At 52.8% G+C, this 19,469-nt stretch overlaps 1 protein-coding gene across 2 annotated transcripts in view; it reads left to right on the forward strand.

Moving 5' to 3' along the window:
• Window positions 1-19,469, forward strand: part of ELL (elongation factor for RNA polymerase II) — a 52,652-nt gene that overhangs the window by 7,627 nt on the left and 25,556 nt on the right. For both annotated transcript variants that reach the window (XM_035569801.2, XM_035569802.2), the window contains exon 2: window positions 16,941-16,988. In XM_035569801.2, the coding sequence (XP_035425694.1) occupies window positions 16,941-16,988 (48 nt within the window). The remainder of the gene's footprint in view (window positions 1-16,940; window positions 16,989-19,469) is intronic.

The raw sequence follows: 19,469 nt of genomic DNA on the forward strand, positions 1-19,469 counted from the left end.
GGAACGAGGGAATTTTTCTCCCCTGGGGCAATCCCAGCGTGGACGAGCTGGGCTCTGCCATTCGGTGACAGCACACCAAGGGCAAGGAAACGCAGATGGCAGGGGACAAATCTCTTCTCCCTCGTCCTTGCGCGGGGAAAAACGTGCTGTGAGAAAGGTAGGCTCTGGGTGTGGGGAGTCCGGGCCAGGAAAACCCAGCGAATGCCCATGTTGGAAATTAAAGAGCTGCTAATCCACCCGGGAAAGAGCGTTGGTTGAGGGCGAAGCAGCCTTTTAATGGCCTGTAGCTACCGTGCTTGATGTGGAGCTGGAAGCTTTCTTGCACTTGAGGATGTTCAGGGCTGGACACGACTGGCTCTGCCTTCAGAGAGAAGGACGGGGCCGTGTCCAGTAAGTCTGAGAGTTCCTCCAAGGCTTGAAGAAGTCGATAACGACTTGGACCTAGAGTACGTTGGCCTCCCTGTGGCCAGCAGGTAGGACAGGCTTCGGGAACTGCAAAAGGAAGCGGAGACTTGGGCAGAGAGGTGCGCTGAGGCTGGGCTCGATACCGAAAACGAGTCCAGACCTCCTGGTAGACGGGACCGTGGATAAATGGGTGGAAGGAAATAACGTTCGCCGCTCGTCATTAACTTGTGCAGCTCGCCGCCGTGAGATTTAAAAGGCCTAAGTGCGTCTGAATAACAAGAAAAATTGGCCATGTGGTATGCAAAGGATGAAGGTTGTGGTTCAACTCCTCCACGCACCCCTGCCCGTGCGGCGGTGGCTCTGCTCCCGTTCCCCCGGCGCCGGGGCAGCCAGCCGGGTGCCCGAGCCCGGCTTTACCTCTTCCAGGGGACCGAGCTCCGTGCAAACGGTGCCGTAAAATCCCTCCTCCCCTTCCAGACCCAGGATGGAGCGGCTGTTTTTCACAGCCCTGCACGGGTGGGGTGGCGAGGAGGCAAATTTTTCCGCCCTGCCTGAGCTTGGGCAAGCGGAAATTGTGCGCTGGGAGCCTTCCGAGGCGGGCGGCCGCGCTGGGCTCACCTCGCCACGGGAGGCTGGGGAGGGCGCTGCCCTCGCTCGCAGCCAGAGCTTAAGGTCCGCGCCTTTGAAGTCGTTCCCTGGGCGTCCGCCGCTCGCCGGAGGTGTGGTGTGGCCGGGCCCCGTCGGGTCGCCGCGACTCAGCGCCTCCCAGGCTCGTGGGGCCGCGGCACGCGGGCCCGAACCCGGCGCGTAAAAAAGGCGTGATTCAGAGCGAGAGCGGTTGGGAGCCGGGAAGAAGTTCACGCGGGTCAGAGCGTGGGGCGCCGCGAGTCACGGGGCGGCCGCGTTTCCTTCGGCGGCCTCTGATGCACGCGCTGCTGACGACAGCCGGGGCCCCGCAGCTCTTTGAACCCTCAGCTCCTGCGTCCCCGCTTCGCTCAGATCGCTCGGGGAAACGCTGACGGCACCTGGCCGCGCTTCCACGGCGCTCGGCCGCCGGAGCCGGCGAAGCCCGAATCGTGACCTCCCCGCGGAATTAAGAACCTCTCGTGCTCCCAGAAATAGTCCCTTAAGACGCGCGTAGGAGCTCGGCTGGCCGCTTGCTTTGGGAAGCAGCTCTGCGGCGCCCGTGGCAGCGACCTCGCGGCCGGCCGGGCTCGCCGGGGCAGCCACAGCCGGGTGGTCCCACACCCTGCTTCGTTCTCACACGGAAGGTGCTCGGTAATAAAACAGAACCTCAGTTATCTGTGGCCTTAGGGGGTCGCTGGGGAAGTAGCTGGTGCTTCTCTTTTCTTTGCAGGCAAAGAAAAAAAAGCAAAATTTTTTTTTCCAAAATGCAACGAAAAGCAAGAATTTCTTTTTCCAAAATGCAACGAAAACCAATTGTTTTCCGAGAGTCCTTCCGCGTTGCTGTGGGTCTGTGCGCCCCGACGCTGATGAAGAGGAGGATCCTTCCCATTCAAGGCCCCTCGGAGCTGGGCCAATTTGGACACGGGTAACGAATGGCCACCGGTGCTCGTCTGTGTTCCACAAGTGTGGCTTTCTGAAGGAGAAGGAAAATTACAATACGAGCCGTCGTAGGGTAAAACCAAACCCAAACTAACCCAGTTCTTCCAGCCCGGAGTCTGGGAGCAGGCCGAGGGTCCTGGAGCACACAGCTCCGCTCCCGAGGCAGCTTTTAGTTTAATTTGGGAAATGGGGAGGGGGAAGACAACGGATAAAGTAAATCGTTCGTACGCTATGTGAAAGTCAATGGGATTTCTTGGATCTGCCTGAGATACGCGCTTCGGTTGCAACCACTCGCAAACTTTTTTCCAGCGCTCGATGTGGAAATCGTTTGCGGACGTAACGAGGACTTTGCTCGTAATCCACCAAAACGGCACAGCCGCGATTACTGCGCTGCCACCTGCGACACTTTCTGGCTCGGTTTCCTAACCTGACAGCAGGGAACAGCCCGGCCACGCCGAGGGTTTGGTGTTGGAGTGCCCGGCGTGGCTCTGCGACCCTTCCTTTGTCTCACATTTATCTCACTGGACGTTTATCTCACTTTTATCTCATGTAGGTGCTGCCTGCAGGTCAGAGCTCTCTCTCGTACAATTAGGACCATTTAACACAACATAAAGGCCTTTTATTCATCATTAAGGCCAAATTTACGGCAGGGAGGAGCACGCTTTTATTCTAACCTCAGAAGAAAGCAAAACGCTTCAGCTACCTGGAGCTCAGGCGGATTGTTACATTTAGCCCCAAAATTCTGGGCAGACAATTAAGTGCCGGCTCAGCGGCCACGCCGCCTGCAGGAATTAAATGAACCACCCGGGCTCCCTCCGTCAGGCCAAAGAGATTCTCTGTCCTCATGCCTGAAATCTCTCGGGGCGTTTGGGCTTGCACCCGGGAGCCTTCCTGCAGCTCTGTGGCCGGCAGAGGCGGTATGTTTTTATTCCTCTTATCTGAAACATTTTCGTGTTCGTTTTTGGCATGTGTTGTAACCTGAACTTTCACAGGTGTCCTTGCGGGGAGCGGAGAAACATCTGATTTTTTTTTTTTGATTTTTTTTTTAGGGGTAGATTTTTGCCAGTTTAGAAGAGTGTGTTCTTTCTTCTCCTGTTTGTTACTTTATTTTTGGAGCGGGTTTGTTGCCGACCAGCCTGGCAGTGCAAATAAAGCCGTGGCTGGAACAGTGCGGGGCCTGTGCTTCTCGCCGGCTGCCTGCCGAGGGGAAGGGAGCACCTCGTTTAACTCAGCGCCGGCTTCTCCGGGCAGCTGCCGGGACGGAGCCAGCACCCCGAAGGGTGGCGTTGGCCAGGAGGTGCTGGCAGTGACGTGCGAGGGGACGGTAACGTAGCGCAGGGGTCACGGCGCGACAGAAAACCCCGTGGCTGGTTCGTTTAGCACTTTCAGCTGGATTTTTGTCATCGGTAGATTCCCCCTGCGATGGGAAAGCTGGCGCTTGGGCTGACTTTATCGATTATTGTCCCACGAAGGTAGGGAGGTGGTAGGAAATCGCAGCAGCGCCGTGGTGCCAGCGCTGGGTCCTGACGCTCGTGTTCCCGGAGTCCCAGCCAGCATCGGGGCACCTCTGGTTGGGCGTCCCCGACACCCGAGAGCAAAAAGCTTCAGCTTTTAAGGGAGATCTGGCTCACGGCGCGTTGCTGGTGGGGTTTCTCTGGGATCCTTTTAGGATCCCGGCTCTGCTGACTCCAGCTTAGCAGGGCTGGCTCTGACTTGGTGAGGAACGACTGAAGAGCGCCTTAAGTAGAGCTTTGGCAGCCCGGTAATTACGCTTTCAGTGTCAAGAGGACAGAGTTGGGCACACGGAGAAAACTGGTCCAGGCTTGTTTTCCTAGGCTCAGCAGCGTGCGCGTTAGGTGAGATTTGTCCCGGGATGGTTGAACGAGTTAGTCAATCTGATCTCTAAATTGCCTTTCTATATTTTTCTCTTGCAAGAAAAGTAGTAAAGCTGCGTGGAAGATAAGGATCGCCCTGATGTTTCAGCAGCTCCTTTAAGCCATCCTATGAGCACATCGGCAAGTGAATCAGCCGCGGTGTCTTCACAGGGCCGAAAATAAATGGGGCTTTCGTAAGCAAATGCGGTGGGCTGGAATTGCTGGGTTTTCATTAAAAGATTGCAGGGGAGAAAACGCTCTTTCCGATCCAGCCTTAGGGCCGTGTTGTTCATTAACTGATCGTCACTCCTGTTTGCCTTGCGCGATAAGTGCGCCGCTGCCGTCACAGCTGCCCTTCGCAGAGAATTGCTCCTTTTTTTTTTTTTTTTTTATGGCTCGCTTTCCTGACAGGTGGGTTTTCTGCGCCCGAACGCAAACAGCCGCAGCGTCCCTCTTCTAATCACGGAAAGCGGCTTTTCTCCAGGTGCTTCGCAGCTTGGTAACGCTGTGCTCGGTACAAAGGTCGCTGAAAAATCTGCCGTGCGGGCCAGCGACGTCCTGCTCCTTAATGAGCCTTAAAATGAGGCCTGGAGGGGCCGTGGGGCTGGCCAAGGGGAGGAGCAGGAGGAGACCCGCGGATGGGATCGCTGCGCCGGGACCCCGATGTCTGCGGCGCTCGCCTCCCTCGCATCGGGGGTTTTAATGTTTCTCTCGTTATGCAAAGCAGCGCAGGTGTCTGGCAGCGCAGTTCGCCTTCTCAGAAGCCAGGCAACCGAAAGACGGTCAGGAATCGGCTCGTGCTGTTCTCAGACCGCTCCTGCCCACCTTCCACAACCCGACCCGGAGCGGCGAGGCGCCACGGCCCCGGCACGAGGTCCTGCAGCAAGCCCGCTCCTCGCTGCTGCCCTGCACGAGCCCTCCCGTCCCTCCTCCTTCCTCCAAACATCGTTTGCCATTAAACAAAAGCTCCAAAACCTCGGGGTCCTTGCTCCCCGCCGGTCCCCATTGCAGTTGGGCTGTTTTAAGGCCCTCGCTGTGATCCCGTTCGCCGGCCCGAAGCTCCTGTGCTGGAATTTCAGCACCTTCAGCCTCGCCTCGGTCTCCCCAGCTCCTTGACTCTCCTCCAGTGAAAACTAGGTCAGAAACCACCGTCAGCTTCTGCTATTTCACCGGTCCTGTTTTCTAAGTTGTAACCTGGCGTTGCTCTGGGTTTAATCGCTTGCTTTAACACACGAAACCTCTCAGCTGGCTTTGCACCAGCAGCCCGACGTGGCAGGGCAGGTGAAGCTGCTCCCAATCGCATCTTGGCTGTAAAAGCCACGTTACCTTGGTTTGGGCTGAAAAGGTGAATTATCCCTTCATTACGTGTGATGCCTGAGATGCCAAACTGACAGATTTTTTCCACGAGCTCGCCCGAGCTGCGCGTTTGCTGGCGGTTTTTGTACAGGCAGCTTCCTAGCTGCGATTAACCAGCTTCTCTTTGTGTCTGGGTGGCTTTTTCGCCCGATGGGTGAAAGAGAAATAGCCTAAAAAAATAAAAAGAAATCGAAGTAATTGGAAACCCGCAGATTGGCGAAGAACACAGTAAAGCAGGTATATTGGAGGCAATTTAAAATATTTATTTTTAAGTTTCCCAGGCGGGAAATGTAGCTGTGCTCCCCAGGCGGAGGAGCTTGGACCCAGGGGTGAAATGCTTCCTGTAAGGTCACGCGAGGAGAGCCTCTGATGGAGGGCAGATGGAACAAGGCTCCGCTCTGAATCGGGATCCGAGTTCCTCTGCATCGCTCCCACAGCGTGGCCTCTAGCCTCGGGTAGAAGAGCTCGGCCGTTTTAATCAATTATGGAAATTGTTTTATTTATGATAGGGACGAGGGGGAGTTAAGACACGCTCTCATGACACGCTTGCCCGTCGTATTTTGGGAAGGCACAGTTTTCTCCTAATGGTGGGGTATTTTGTGTAGTTCAGAGGCTAAAACAAACAAACGAGCCTTTTAGTAGTACGTAGACTTCATGCAGCCGATTGTGGAAAAGCTTCCTTTTAACCGCGTAACTTCTGCCAGCCTTCTGAGCGCGGGGGCTGCCTTTCCATCCACATCTTCAGTCTGGCCAAGGCAGCGGGAATGTGTGCGCTTTATGCCCGTAAAGGTAAAGGACAAAGGTAAAGGACTGCCTGTAGGCAGCTTTTGTAGGGCAGCAGGTGAGGAAGAGGCGCCGCGAGCTCCTTTCGCGTGGCCGGTGCCGGTTTGGTGGCCGGGGTGGCGGATGCTTTGTTGACAAGCGCCTGGGTTCTGTTCCCATGGCAGTAGGGGAAACGGAGGTGCGGCAGTTGCCCCGGCTGGTGCAAGCCCTCTCCAGCTGCTGACCCTCGTCGGAGCTCAGAAGACGGAGTTGGGCAGGATAAAGGTGCAGGGTCTCGGCTCAGAGGAGCGTTTGGACGCAGCACAACCGCCCCAGGAGCGGGCGAACGTCCATGGTGAGCATATTCTTCTCTGAGCGCATCCGTGCCGGTGAGCCAGCTCCCTGCTTCCTGCTCCCAGGAGGGAACCGCTCGTGGTCCTTCCTACATTTAGCGGCTCGTCCTGAATCTTTTCATCCAAGTTTATTGGAATTATCGGTTGTTGGTTTCGAATTTAAGGCCACTGAGGGTGCGAGGGGTGAGGAGTGGAAACGCGTTGCAGTCGCCGTGACCCTTTTGGGGAAATCGGACCGAACATACCGCTGCCTTCGTGCATCTCAGACCCAACTTTGTCAAAATAGACCCAAGTGATTTTCCACGGTGGAAATGGTTTTCCTTAGGATGCTCGGAAACTTTCTGATCTCCTTTGGGCGGTGACCGCATCGCCAGCATCTAGTGAACAGTCCCAAGCCTCCCTCCTCTTCGGGAGGAGGCACAGAAGCCTTCTCTCAAGGTGTCTTGTACCAGAGGAATGGCTTTTAAAATATTAATCTCGGAGAATCTAAAACTCCTTAATGGTTCTTGGCTCATAGAAGTGTTTAAGTAAAGCCTTTAGGGAAAAACAGAACTGCCGTTCACCTTTAGCAGAGTTGGGAGTTTTGGATGATTCAGTTTCCTGCTGCCAGTTTGTTGTGTTGTGTTATTTTTTTCCAGTCCTTTCCCAATTTAACAAGCTCATCTGATAGCTACAATAAAATCCTGCCGCAAAAAACAAGCGGTGTTGCGTGCGTGAGATGATCACCCAGGGAGTTTCGAGCAGGGATGTCTTAATGGGATCCTCGCCAGGCTAAGGGCTCTGTGAACTGTCTGCTAAGGCAAGCGTGTGCAGCTGCTGAACCAAACCGCTGAATTTCTGTTGAGAGAGGGTTTAATAATTATTAAACTTATTAATATTTCCACTGTGCGTAGGCAGAATGGGAAACTTCTTTGTGGACTGGTGTTTCTTGTTGAAAATGGCGTTTCAAAGCAAACCCATGCGTTCCAAAAACAAATCTAAGAGGGTTTGTTTTCCTCTGCCTGCACTTTAGAAAGACCAATATTTGCCTTTCTTTTTCTATCCTGTCTTCGACTTGCAGTGTGGTTGCTGTATCTGCGAACAGATTCAGCTGTGCTGAAAGGTAGACCTGGTAAGAAAGAGAGAGTTTCAGGCCATAGGAGCTGAGTTAAATCCTGGCTTAATTGTTAAATTTAAGGCATCTTTTTCTCCGGTATAAGCAGTGGCTGTAGAGTTGCTGTATTTAAAGAGGACTGGTTTGGGGGGGCGGCGTTAATTTAACATAAAAATGACTTTTCCCCAAGCTCTATTTCAATTGCTTGCAAGTAACAAAACAATGGAACCCGCTTCTAGTTCTGTACCTATTTTTTTTTGCGACGGACTTGCCAGCGCAGCACTATCTTTGTGCCGGTGCTTTGAGGAACGTTGTTCCAACTTGTCTTCTGCCATCCCAGCTTCACCTTCTAGTCCGACTTACAGAAGAAATACCTTTTCTGGAAAAATTACAGTGACTTTTTGGGCAGGCTTTTGTCGATTTGTGGTGTTAGCAGGAAGGGGAAGGGGCTGCTGGACCTCTTTTGGGACTGGGCTGGGCAGAGGAGGGCGGAGAGGCGGGCAGGGGCATTGAATGAACGGGCAGGTTTGGTACAAGAGCGCCGTGCTGACTAATTACAGCAGCACAGCTCCGGGAGTTCCTGGCTCTCGGTTTCGGTGGGGGTCTGGAACACCCTTCTGTGATGAGGAACGGCCCCAGAAAATGCAATTGCTCCAAAAACGGAACTTCTCTTTTCTGAGGGATGCCGTCATTGTGTCAAAACTACCGGAGCGGAAGGGACCTCCTGGGTTATTGAGCTAAAAAAAAAAAAAAAAAAAAGGAATTGTGTGTTTTGGTAATTGTTGCGTAATAGCCACGTTTTTAATTGATTGCCAGACTGCTCTGAACAGTTGTACTGCACACAGGGACTACGCTGGGACGTGAGCCTTCCCTTTGCCTGAAAACCTTTAATTTGCGAGCCTTTGGAGATGGTGGGAGTTGGCCATCGGTCTTCTGCCGGTGAAACCTCGCCGAGGAGCCCGGTCTTGTTAACAGTGAAATTGGTGGGAGTTTGTAGTGATTAAGCTCCGGCTAATGATGCTGTAAGGTTCTCGTGGCACCGGGCGTTAGGCGTAAAGAGCGGAGGCTTTATGATTATTGCCTCTCTTGCTAGGCTTAATGAGCAGGTCTCCCTTAGCTCCCTGGAAAAGCAAAAGGGGGGAAAAAAAATAAAACCCTGGATAAAAAAGGAGCGCTGCGCCGCTGGGAGGTGCGCCGGCAGCCCCTAAACGAGGCCGACTCCTCCAGCAGCGCCGGAGACGGGTGGCTGTGCCTGAGTTAATTGGGATTTCGGGGCGCTCGGTGTCACAAAACCACCTTTGATCTCTCCCTCTTTCTTATAACGTGTTCCCCGTGACCTCGGGCTGCGCGGTGTGGTGCGGGTCTGCGCTGCTTTCCCCGCGGACCCGAGGGAGCACCGTGGCCGCATCGAGCGGTGCCGCTGGGCGCCTGGTGGTGGGACCCAGCGGCTGATGGCTGTTAAAAAGCGGGGATTAAAGCATTATTGAGAACAGAAGCGTTGTGGCTCTTAAAAACGAGCTGGGCTGCGCCTGCCCATCCCCAGGGCTTGTTCTCCACTCGCAGTCTCTGCAGTAACCTCTCCCCTCTCTGGAGACAGGTAGGTTCGGCTCTCCGGGGCTCTCTGCGCGGCCCAGGTCCTTTGTCTGGAAAAACAAAGCTCGCATTTTCTTTGGAGACAGACCATTGCATCTTAATTGTCCATTTAGGGTTTACTTAAGAGTGCTTTTCTGGATGGCTTGCGTTGACTCCCTGCCTTTGTTCCCGTGTAGCTGCTTGCTGAGCTGGAACAAGTCATTCAGGAAAGTTTTCCGCCGGCTCTCGCAGCCGTTTCAGCGGCCAGATCACGGATGTGTGCACACCTATTACAGAACAGCTCCGTATCGCTGCTTTTGGGAGGCGCTTCCCAGGTCGCCGCTCTCGCATCGCCGTGGAAATTCAGGAGTGAGGACTTGGGGACGCAGGCGGCCCTGTGGGCGTTGGGGTCTCCTTGGCCGGCTCCTCTGCGGCCAAACGAGGTCGCCTGCTTTCCGGTGGCCACGGTAAACGTGGCACGAGAGCTTTGCTTGTGTTTCTCTAAGCGATTGGGCCTCTTAAATTGTCTTCCTGAAAGGCATCGCCTGGATTGCACACGTGTGTGGCTCTTCCTCCTAGCGGAACACAACCGCCCCTCGTGCCAGCCGAGCCTCTGGGCTTCGTGATCACGAGCGGCGTGTGGTTTGTCCCGAGGGCTGGGGAGTTGGAGCCTCCTTACCAAAGCCACCTTTCACGGTGTTTGCTGGCTGGTGTTAAAGGTGATCGGGGTATTGCGTCTCGTGCCACGGGGCCCTGGTCCCTCGGAGTTGAAAAGCTGATTTCTGTGAATACGGGATCAGCAAAAACACCCTTCGGTCCTGCACTAGGAAGCAAGGATTCGCTTGAAGCACGCCTGGAAAGATTGACTGGAAGTTACCAAGCTGAAACAAGAGATTTTTCACTGGGCTCGAGCATAAAATTGATAAAGTTCAACTCCCCTACGTGTAAGGCCGGGCTGAGTGGCGTTAGAGCCGTTCACCGGTGCTGCGGAGGGATTCAGAGACGAGTCCCACGGAGGAGCTTCGTGCCCCGGGGAGGTGACGGGGAGGGCAGGCAGGACACGGGAAGACGGGCGGCAGTCGAGGCAGCACACCGAGCTTTGCCCGTGCCACCTCGTTTCCCTTCAGAGCAAGCTCCCTTGCATCTGGTTTGGAGCTGCTGTGCAGCCAGGGAACGTGCGGAGGGTTTTTGCCTCGTCCTTACCTGCAGCCTGGTGAAGCGGGGTTGGCTTACTTCGGTTTAAGTCCCCAAAAAACTGCTGCGGTTAAGGGCCACGTCCCCAGCCACGCTGCGTTTTGTTCAGCGAGATCTTTGTAACCTGGATTAGATGAGATCAGGGGATCCAGGCGTGCGTGAGAGCAGCCTCCGTGGCCAGCTCAGCTCTCGTGCCTGTGGGGTGACATCTTGATGACAGAGGAGTTTAATTGCTTTCTGCTCTGCTGATCCAAGCTATTGTCCATGTAGGGACTGACTCTCTGCTTTACGTTGCAGGCACAAAGCGTTTCGATTAGGCTACAGATTTTTAACTTAATCATGGGTCTTGCTCACCAAACTTTCTGAATGTCAGGTGGGCTGGCGTATCCCGTGGTCAGGCAGCGCAGTGATGTCCGATGTGCTAAGGATGCTTCCTTACCAAGTTTCCACGACCACTGCAAGTCATAACCACCACTTAATGCAACTCCTTTTCTGTCTTATAGGGGCACTTGTGGCTTTTGAGCCTGAAAAAAAGGGAAAACTAGGGAAAACTACTGAGGAAGTGACATTTGTGCTGTACTAGCTCACTTAAATTACGCAATTAAAGCAGAGGAAGCCAGTCTGTATTTTGCAGCCTAGCAATTAAAACTTTAAAACGTACGGCTTAGCGTTTTGACTGACATAAAAGATCTTTATCGGGCTGCTGCTGCTTGTACTGCGCCATGCTAGGATTTGTAGGCGCTGTAATACTGCAGTGATAATCTGCATCCATTAATGATTTTAGGAAAATCATCGCTTGCAATATACGTGACACAGTTCATGGGGCGATGGGTAAGTCTCCCACTCCTAAACCTTCACCAAAAGCACCTTTTTTTTGATTATTTTTATTAAAAACTCAAGTGTTCACCCCCAGCACTTCTGTTGCACGTTGGAGAGGGGAGGAAGGAGCAGGAGAGCAGGGAGCCGTGCCCAGCAGACATACTTCCATCGTTGGACAACCCTTCCCTCCCCAAAGTAATGAATGGGGTAATCTTGGGAAGGAGAGGAGCGAGCAGGTGCTGACGTTGGGTGATTTTGGGGGGTGCTCCCCGAGGAGCAGGGACCTCGCCTCCCAGCACCCATCGGTGCTGCACCACTCCTGCACGAAGGCTGCTGGGGCACGGTGGGGTTTGCATCTCCAGAAGGAGCAGGGGGACCCCGAGACCTCCAGGAGCATCTCCAGAAGGAGCAGGGGGACCCCGAGACCTCCAGGAGCATCTCCAGAAGGAGCAGGGGGACCCCGAGACCTCCAGGAGCATCCCCGTTGGCACAGCGGCCGGTGACACCCCTCTGAAGTTTAACTCCTGCTGCGGTAGCTTTGGATTTACATAGGATTTCCAAGACTTTCCCAGGGAACGTGGTATTTGAATAGTAAAACCAGCAGCTTGTCTCCAAGGCGTGTGTAGCATAAAAAGGTCTGGGAGGCTTTGTAGTTTAGGTCAAAAACATTATATGGGATGTGTAATTTTCAAGTCTCGGTAGACTTGATCCCATCTGCAGCCTGCGAGCGTCCTCGGCTTCAAACGAGATCGTCGGGAGGCCTCAATTGCAGGGGGAAGGCGCGTTGCAGGGAGAGACAGTATTTTAATTCCGTAAGTAATAGATGGGACATAAAAAAGAATATTCAGGAGGCTTTTTTTTTTTTACTGCTGTGCTTCTGGTAGGAGGTAAATAGAAGCCTTAGAAAGTGGAACGTCTTGGGAGAAGCCTTTTGTCTCCGCGGCGTCTCCCGGGACGGCTCTGGTAATTGAGCACCGGTAAACTCTGCGCACGCACAGGCGCTTGAAGTTGTTGTGGCTATATTCGAAGGTATTTATTTCCACGGGGATTTCTGTGTCTTGCCACTTCTAATGAACTTTGGGGCTCTGCGGTGTCTCCTGCGAGTCTGTCGCACCGAGGCACCGGGTAGATCTGCTTCGGTTCTGGTCTCTTACGTCTCAAAGTCTGCGCGATGTATTACAAACAAGCGAGTGGCAATCTGAATTGCTGAGTTGTGCTCAGGTCTGCAGAGCGCGTTCCACGTCAACTAGTAACCAGAGAGTTAGAGGAACTTGGAGGTTGGGGCATGAGCTAGTCTGAAATGCAGGAGTTTTTTTCCTTCTCATTTTTGTCGCTGGCTTTTCAGGTGCAAGCTGCGGCTGCAACCGCACGCGACCGGCTACGTGTGTCGCTTGAAAATGCCCGGTTGATGCCCAGCTTTCTGTGTATTTACCGGTATTCTTGCTACTAATTTCAAATGTTTGCAAGGAGCTTTAAATACTGCAAAGAATCCCCTTGTTCCAACACAAATAGGGGCAAGCTTTCATTTCCTCTGTTTGCTGGGCGTTTGTGACTCTCCAGCATCCCAGGCAATAGACAAACACCGGCACTAAGTATAGGCAAATTTTTTCCATATAACGCTGCCTCCACTACAAATTCCAGTAAATGCACAACCGACCTTCTCGACACAAAGTTTTCCTTAATTACGTGCGTTTCCCTGAAGAAACGGGGAGGTTTCCAGCTGGTTGCTTGACCTGAGCACGGCGGATGGCCAGCCCGCCTTCCCTGTGCCCCGAGCCGCTCCGGGATTTCTGTAGGGCCACGAACAGTTCCCAAAATCATGGGGTGGATTGTAAAGCCCTACTTTTCTGTGCCTGGGTGGGAACTGCCCATCCAGCTTTTCCCCTTGGCGTGTTTAAAGCCTCATGGCAGCTTTGTCTGAGCGTGCCCTATAAAGCACTCTGTTAGTTCTACATGCAATTTTTGCGGGGTTAATTGACATTTCCTAGTTCTTTCTTCCTTCCTCATGCTTCCACGAGTCGGATCTGGAGTACTGCACTGCGAGGAGTTGCTAGCGTGTTGAATTTACGGGCTGTTACCAATCTGAGTTAGGGCTTGCTAGCTCTCCTCGCTAGAGGATGACGAGCAGAACAACGTGCTAATGAAAGACAAATGTTGGGGGGGGGGCTTTGGGGTTGAGTGTTCGTTTTTTTGGTTTAATCTCGTGACTTCTGAAAACTCGGTAGCTGGAGGACTCGGTGGGGTTGGATTCCTGCTGGCAGCTGGGAGCAGGGCGCTGGTGTTCGCAGGCTTGCCGCTTTGCAGGATACAGCGGGCGCTCGGCAGGGCACTGCGCTGGGTGCAGGAGCACCCAAGCACTCTTTCCAGGTAGCAAACAGGTGAATTTATATAGGATAAAAAGGTTCCTTGTCAGCCAACATCACCGGGGTTTGTTCAGGCTCCCTTTGAAGGGCTGCTACGAGCGGACGTATCGCAGCGAGCTCCCAGGCAGCCGCGTGCTCGACGGGCTCGTTGCAGCAGCTCGGGGGGAGCACGTGTCTGCGAGCAGGATTTACTCCATCGCTCAGCAGGCCTTCTGCTTTCTGCTGAGTACCGTTGCTGTTATCTCCAGGACAGCAATCGTTTCAGTGCGGGTAGGCGTCGGCGAGGTACAGCCACGCGGTCGCAGTTCGGCTGTTCCCGGAGAGGTTTCGGTGTGGGTAAGGCTGGTGCAGGAAGGACTCGGCAGCTTGGGAAAGCACGAGGCTGCGTTTTCTCTTACGGTAAGATGGGAGGAAGCTCGGTGCATTTCTTGTTTATTAAAGACCCCTTGCAGGAGCTCGCAGGCAGCGAGGACACGGTGAGGATTTGCTCACCTCCCCGTTAGGAAGCCTTTTGCTGAAACAACAGCGAGCGCAGAGCAGAGGCACAACTCCCGCTCCTAGCTGTGCTTCGCCGGGCTCGGATCGCTCTCGGTGCACGCGTGGCATGGGAAGGTGCTGGTCTTGCTCAGCAGACACTTCTTCTCCGCTCCCATGCATCCCAGCAGCCATGCTCGGTCGCTCCTGGACCTCCTGAAGCGGAGAACTGGACCCCCTGGACCCCCCTGGACCTCCCTAGATCCTCCTGAACCCCCTGCTGGAGCTGCAGGGGAGCACATCTGGTGCCTGGTGAGCGGCTTCGGGGCCGGGGCCGATGTCTCTTGCTCAGAGCAGTCACCTCGCCTCCGTCCTGATCCTCCTCAGCAGCCGGTAGCTATTCTTAGGTGCCTGGGGAGCCTCACAAAGGAATAAAGCCTGTGCAGGTGGCTGGGTTGCTCAGGTGGATTTCTCTGCCTTGTTTTGCCTCCTAACTGAGATTTCTCCAGGGTCCTTGGCTTACCAAAGATGTGCTGAGCCCCGTGAGCTGGTGAACGCTGGGGCTGAGCAGCTGCTGGTGTGCGTTGAAGGGAGAACAGAAATACGGAGAGAGCGTGCCCTCCCCGAGAGAGGATGGTGCCATGACTTCTAGGAGGCTGTAACGAGGGAGTTGGCTGCTTTGCATCACCAAAGAACTGGGCAACTCTTCAGAAGGTGGTGGAGGGATTTGGGAACGGCGGCAGAAGCCCCTTGACGGTGGTATTGGTCTGCAGGAGAACATCTGGGAAAGCTGAGCCAGCGGAGTTGCAGATCTGAGTTGAAATACGCTTTCAGTTTGGTTCAGCGTGATTCATCTGTTTGCTTTTGTTCAGGGTGAAGGTGTCCACGCAAAAATACAGGGAGTTGTGTTAGAAGAAATGAAAATCACATCCTTAATTAGGGTGGGGTGCGTGCGTTTGCTTTCGCCCTGGGTGCCCTGCAGGAGGGGGCTGCGTGCGCGCGGGAGCGCCGGCCCCGCTGCGACACCGCGGAGCCCCTGGGCACCCAGGGTGCAGGAGGATGAAGTGCTGGGTTTCAGGAGGTCAGCAAAGCAAAGCTGAGGTTTTCCATCGAGCACGAGCGCTCGTTTTTAAGTTTGAGATCGCACATTTCATTTCAAAGCGTTTAGCATGTAGATGAGGGGATTTATAAGTTCTGTACTTAAAGCTTGTCCTGATTTGCGGAGCATGCTTGTGTTTTCTTACTGCCTCGTCATCCTACTGCCGTGCTGTGTGTTACCTTTCTAGTCCACTTAAGTAATTTTCCAGAATGAATCGCAGGACTTCACGAAGCCCTAACGAGCTGTACAAGATCCCTACTCGGATTTTTTCTTCCGATCCAGATTTTTTTAATGTTTCGCATGCTCGTTTGCTCGAGTGTGCTCGTATGGATTTCTGGACGCCCTGCGCAGCACACGCTGACACCGGGAACAAAAAGCTGGCCAGCCTGTCCATGAACAGTGCGCTGTGGTATGCGGTGTCGTGGCACTCAAGGAATTCAGTGATCTCTGTACGAAGAGCAAGAAGTTGTTTATTGGGTCTTTATAAAGGTTGCTCCGTGCCTGTAAAGCTGCCTTTGCAACGCGAGGCGAGTGCTGTCAGCTCCGAGCACATTCCCCCTTTGCTCGCTGGCAGAAGCATCCCGTGAGGATTCAGGGGGTGATGTGGATCTCTTCGCTTGCAGGGGATGGGCTCTTAAAAGGCTCCGGAGGCTTTGTCTTAGCGTGAGCTCATTCATTTGTGGGAGAAGCATTTTTCTTGCTAGGGGATTTTTTTTTTTTTCTTTTTGGTTAACGTCGACGTGTTGTGGCTTAGATTCTTCGCTCCTGGGCTGAGAGCGTTGGGGAAGGTTTTACGAGAGCTGATAAACGTAATGGGCTTTCAGGCTGTTAACTCCTGTGCTGCTAAACGTGGGTGCCTGCTTCTGCCGTCCGAAGGTCGGGGGATCCTGCGTGGCACCGGGACGGCGCCGGAGATTTGGGAGCTGCCGCCGCTGACTGCAGAAGGGGCAGCTCCCTTTGAGCTCATGAACCTTTCCTTAGTGTCTTTTTCCATGAAAAGGTGTCTCTGATACACGTGGCAACGTGTTCGCTTCTAAAAGACATGGCAAGCAACTGGGAAAGCCTTCTGTCTTTGGGGGGCTTCTCCGCAGGATCCCCAGGGGCGTGCTTTTCTGCCCCGGGGGGCATGGCCCCAGCCCGCAGGAGGGTTTCGTTCAGCATCTCCTGGGATATTCCCGGGGCTTAGGAAATAAAACCAACACAGCCCCGATTCTCCTGAAATTTAAGGGAGGGGGAAAAAAAAAAGAAAACTTGGTGTGACTTGGATCGCGTGCGTTCCTTCTTTCCCTGTAGCTGAAACCTCAAATAAGAGCCAGGGTTGGAAAACCCTTGTGAAATCACAGCACAACGGTGCAGAAAGACCAAAATCCTGAACTAAATCCTGAACTCAGGGGTGTTTCTCTGTCTCGAGCACATTTAAGGGGTTTTAAAGCTAACTGGGGTATGATTTTGTGAAGCGCAGGCAAGTTCTCATGGAGGAAGAGGCTGATTGTTGAAACGGGCAGCGCAGCAGCAGAGTTTTGCAGTGAAGTCGCAGTTTGCTTTCCCATCGAACTGCCAGCTTTCTCTTGGAAAAAATGTGCTTGGTGCGTTCTCACAGCGAGCACTGTCAGAAGTTTTCCCCTCAAATATCCACTGTTCAGCTCAAAACTTACATAAGCACTGAAGACACACACGTCATCTGTTCCCTGCCTGAAAAGTGGTGCAGGGTTCGGGAAGGAGCCCAGTGTAGACGCTCTCGGTATCGTCTCAGAGCTTTTCCTCTTCTTGAAGTCTGGCTTTCAAGAGTGAAGTCTAACCTTAGTGACATTGCACTTTTATCCCTTTTCTCGGTACAAATCAATAATTCAGGAGTTTTCTCTTGGAGTTCTGTCCATCGCTGAACCTCATTCCTTTTTAAAAAAAAAAAAAAAAAGTAGTTGAGAAATGAAGCTGCCTATTGTTTTGCAGGGAATGTCTGAGCTTTAGACTTCTCTAATTATTTTTTTTTTCCTTTATTTGTTTTTGTAGGATTCTGTGACCTCAAAACCAGTAATCCAGTTTCAAGGAAGTCAAGGGGTAAGTTTGTGTATGGGTTGCCTTGGGAAGTGCTTTACTGGCTTGTTTATTGAATTAATCCGAGCACGGTCTTTGTTCTGTACGTCTGTCCTGCTCCAGTCCAAAGAGCGATGCTCTGACTTCTGAAGGAGAGATGTGAAGCTCCAACGTGGTCCAGGAGGAAGGAATTGTTCCCATTCCCCTGACCACGTGGGCTCTATAAGAACTTTTCCCCCTCTTTATTTTCTCAGCTCGCTAAATTCATAGCTCTGCAAAGTGCTGCTGGTGGGGAAATTCGGTTTTATAGGGCCGTCCCGGTGGGCAGGACAAGGAGGCTGCAAGCCCGCTGATGGTAATGGGGCGGTGGGTGCAGCCATCCCTGGAAACCTCGCCTGTGTCCCAGGGAAGCTCCTCGCCAAGCCTGGCAAACGTGGCGTGAGGCTTTGGGCACAAATTACTGGCAGCGGTGATGCTCAGAGGCCGCTGCGAATGTCCCGAGGCTTTATTTAACGCGTGCTTCTGAGCAACCAGCCGTTTCTGTGAGTACCTCAAGTTTTTTATATTTAGGAGTTTTATTTCTTTAACTTCTGCTCTGATGACTGAGCTCCTCCGGGGTATTTATAGAAGCCTGAAGCCGTCTGTCATGCCGGTTACTGACAACGGTGAGATTTGATTGGTAGCTTTTCTCGTAACGCAATGCTTCGGTGAGCTTTAAAATCGTCGCTTAGATAGCGTTTAGACACCAAAAGGTGAGCGTTCATGTGGGTACTGTGCGTGAGGAAGGAGAATGCAGTGTTTTCAAGAATCTGAACTCAGCTGTAAATAACCCTGTAATTTTTTTGGGGTGGCACAGCAGAACTTTGAAAAGTACTTGAGTTAAACAGGCAGTGAGGTCAGGCACGGGGCTTGCCCGTGTTTTCCCTCGTGGTGTTAGTCTCCCTAGGTCCATAGCAAAACGTAGCAGGAAAGACACGATTATTATCAACTAAGAAAAGTACAGACCTTTTTGTCCTGAGAAATAAAGACAGGAACAATTTCCGGTATTTTTTTTCCCTCTGATTACAATTAAAGTCCCCAGAAAGCTCAGCATGAAAGTTCCCATAGCAGTCGGCGGCTGAAGCTGGGTAAAATTGGAAGCGAGCGACAAAACTGGCAGGGCTGCGTGATTTATTGTCGGTAGGTGAGCAAACAGCTTTGCCGGGAATAAAGAAGCTAAAGGACAGCAGCGCCTCGCCTCCCCTTTGCACTGTGCCTTGGAAGGATCTAACTTGTCCTGTAGAGCTGCGTAAGTGCTAGAAATGCCTCTTCTTGTACTTAATCTTCGTCCTCAGAGGAGGTGCAAACAGTGGCACAATTAATCAGAACAACTTAACGCTCCGCTGCCCTCAGCTGCTGAGCTCCTCGTTTGACATGGTGTGATATTAGGGGTGCTGGGAGCACTTCTGGGCTTTTCCAGGTGAAGTATAAGAAAAAACAGTTTAAAAAAAAAATGCAATTCCCTATTTGAAAAAGAAAAAAACTGCAGTCGGGGCTGGCGGAGGAGCGGAGCGGCGCGGCTGGAGGGAGATGTTGGAGCTGACCTCCGCCTGCCTCCCGCTCAGCTGCGTAATTAATTGCACTGTCGAGTAAAGGCCAAAGGTAGGGCTTTGAAGAAAGCGAGACCCAGCTCAATTGGGGCAGATAGAAAGAGCTCTTTGTCCTTTTATTATTATTTTTACGGGGGATGACAAGAAGCTGGCAGCTGTGTAACCATCTGGTTTTAAGTGCAGCGCTCGTGTATGTCAAGACTGCACCCTGCTTTAAGGAATTAACAGCAGCGCTTTAAATATTTTCCAGTGAGCTTTCTACCAATCGGACTGAAAAGACAGTTCCAGTAATTTAATGAGTTCCGAAATTCAGATGATCACATTAAAACGCTTTTGCTTAGCTGTTTATTTCTGCAGTGCATTTCTCCCACTATGCTTTAATTCCCCGGTGTGTTGCCTTCCCGTTTGGCTTCCTAATAAATGTTATGGAGAGGATTTCAAATTAACTTTTGGGGCTTGTAGATTTTATACCTAGCACGGATGTCAGAGCATGACTTAAGGCAGCATCCAGTGACACGAGACTGTAGCAGGGAGACTTTTCTGCGTAAGTACCCCTCGCACAAGGACAAACTCCCGGGTATTTGGTGTTCAAGGGGAAGTAGGATGTAAAATAAGAGTACATGGCAAGCTGCTGCTTCCTTACTTTGGTTCTCCAGAAGCCTCCTCAGCTGCTGGATCTCATTATTGTGGAGCTTTTAAATTACCGTGTCCACGTCTCCCTCACCTGCTCCCAGCGCTGCCGTGTAACGAACGCTGTCAGGGATGCTCCCAGCTCCCTAACGCATGGACATGAGCTCCCGTGTTCAGTGCTGTCATTCAGCAGCGGCGGGAATTGGCTGAGAGTGAAACCCGGGAGCAGGCGAGGCGGCAGCTCCACCGGCCAGGTGCTGAAGGGGGATGTTGGTGGGTTCACCCC

This window comes from Cygnus atratus, chromosome 26, assembly GCF_013377495.2.
Source record: "Cygnus atratus isolate AKBS03 ecotype Queensland, Australia chromosome 26, CAtr_DNAZoo_HiC_assembly, whole genome shotgun sequence".
Classification (NCBI taxonomy): Eukaryota; Metazoa; Chordata; class Aves; order Anseriformes; family Anatidae; genus Cygnus; species Cygnus atratus.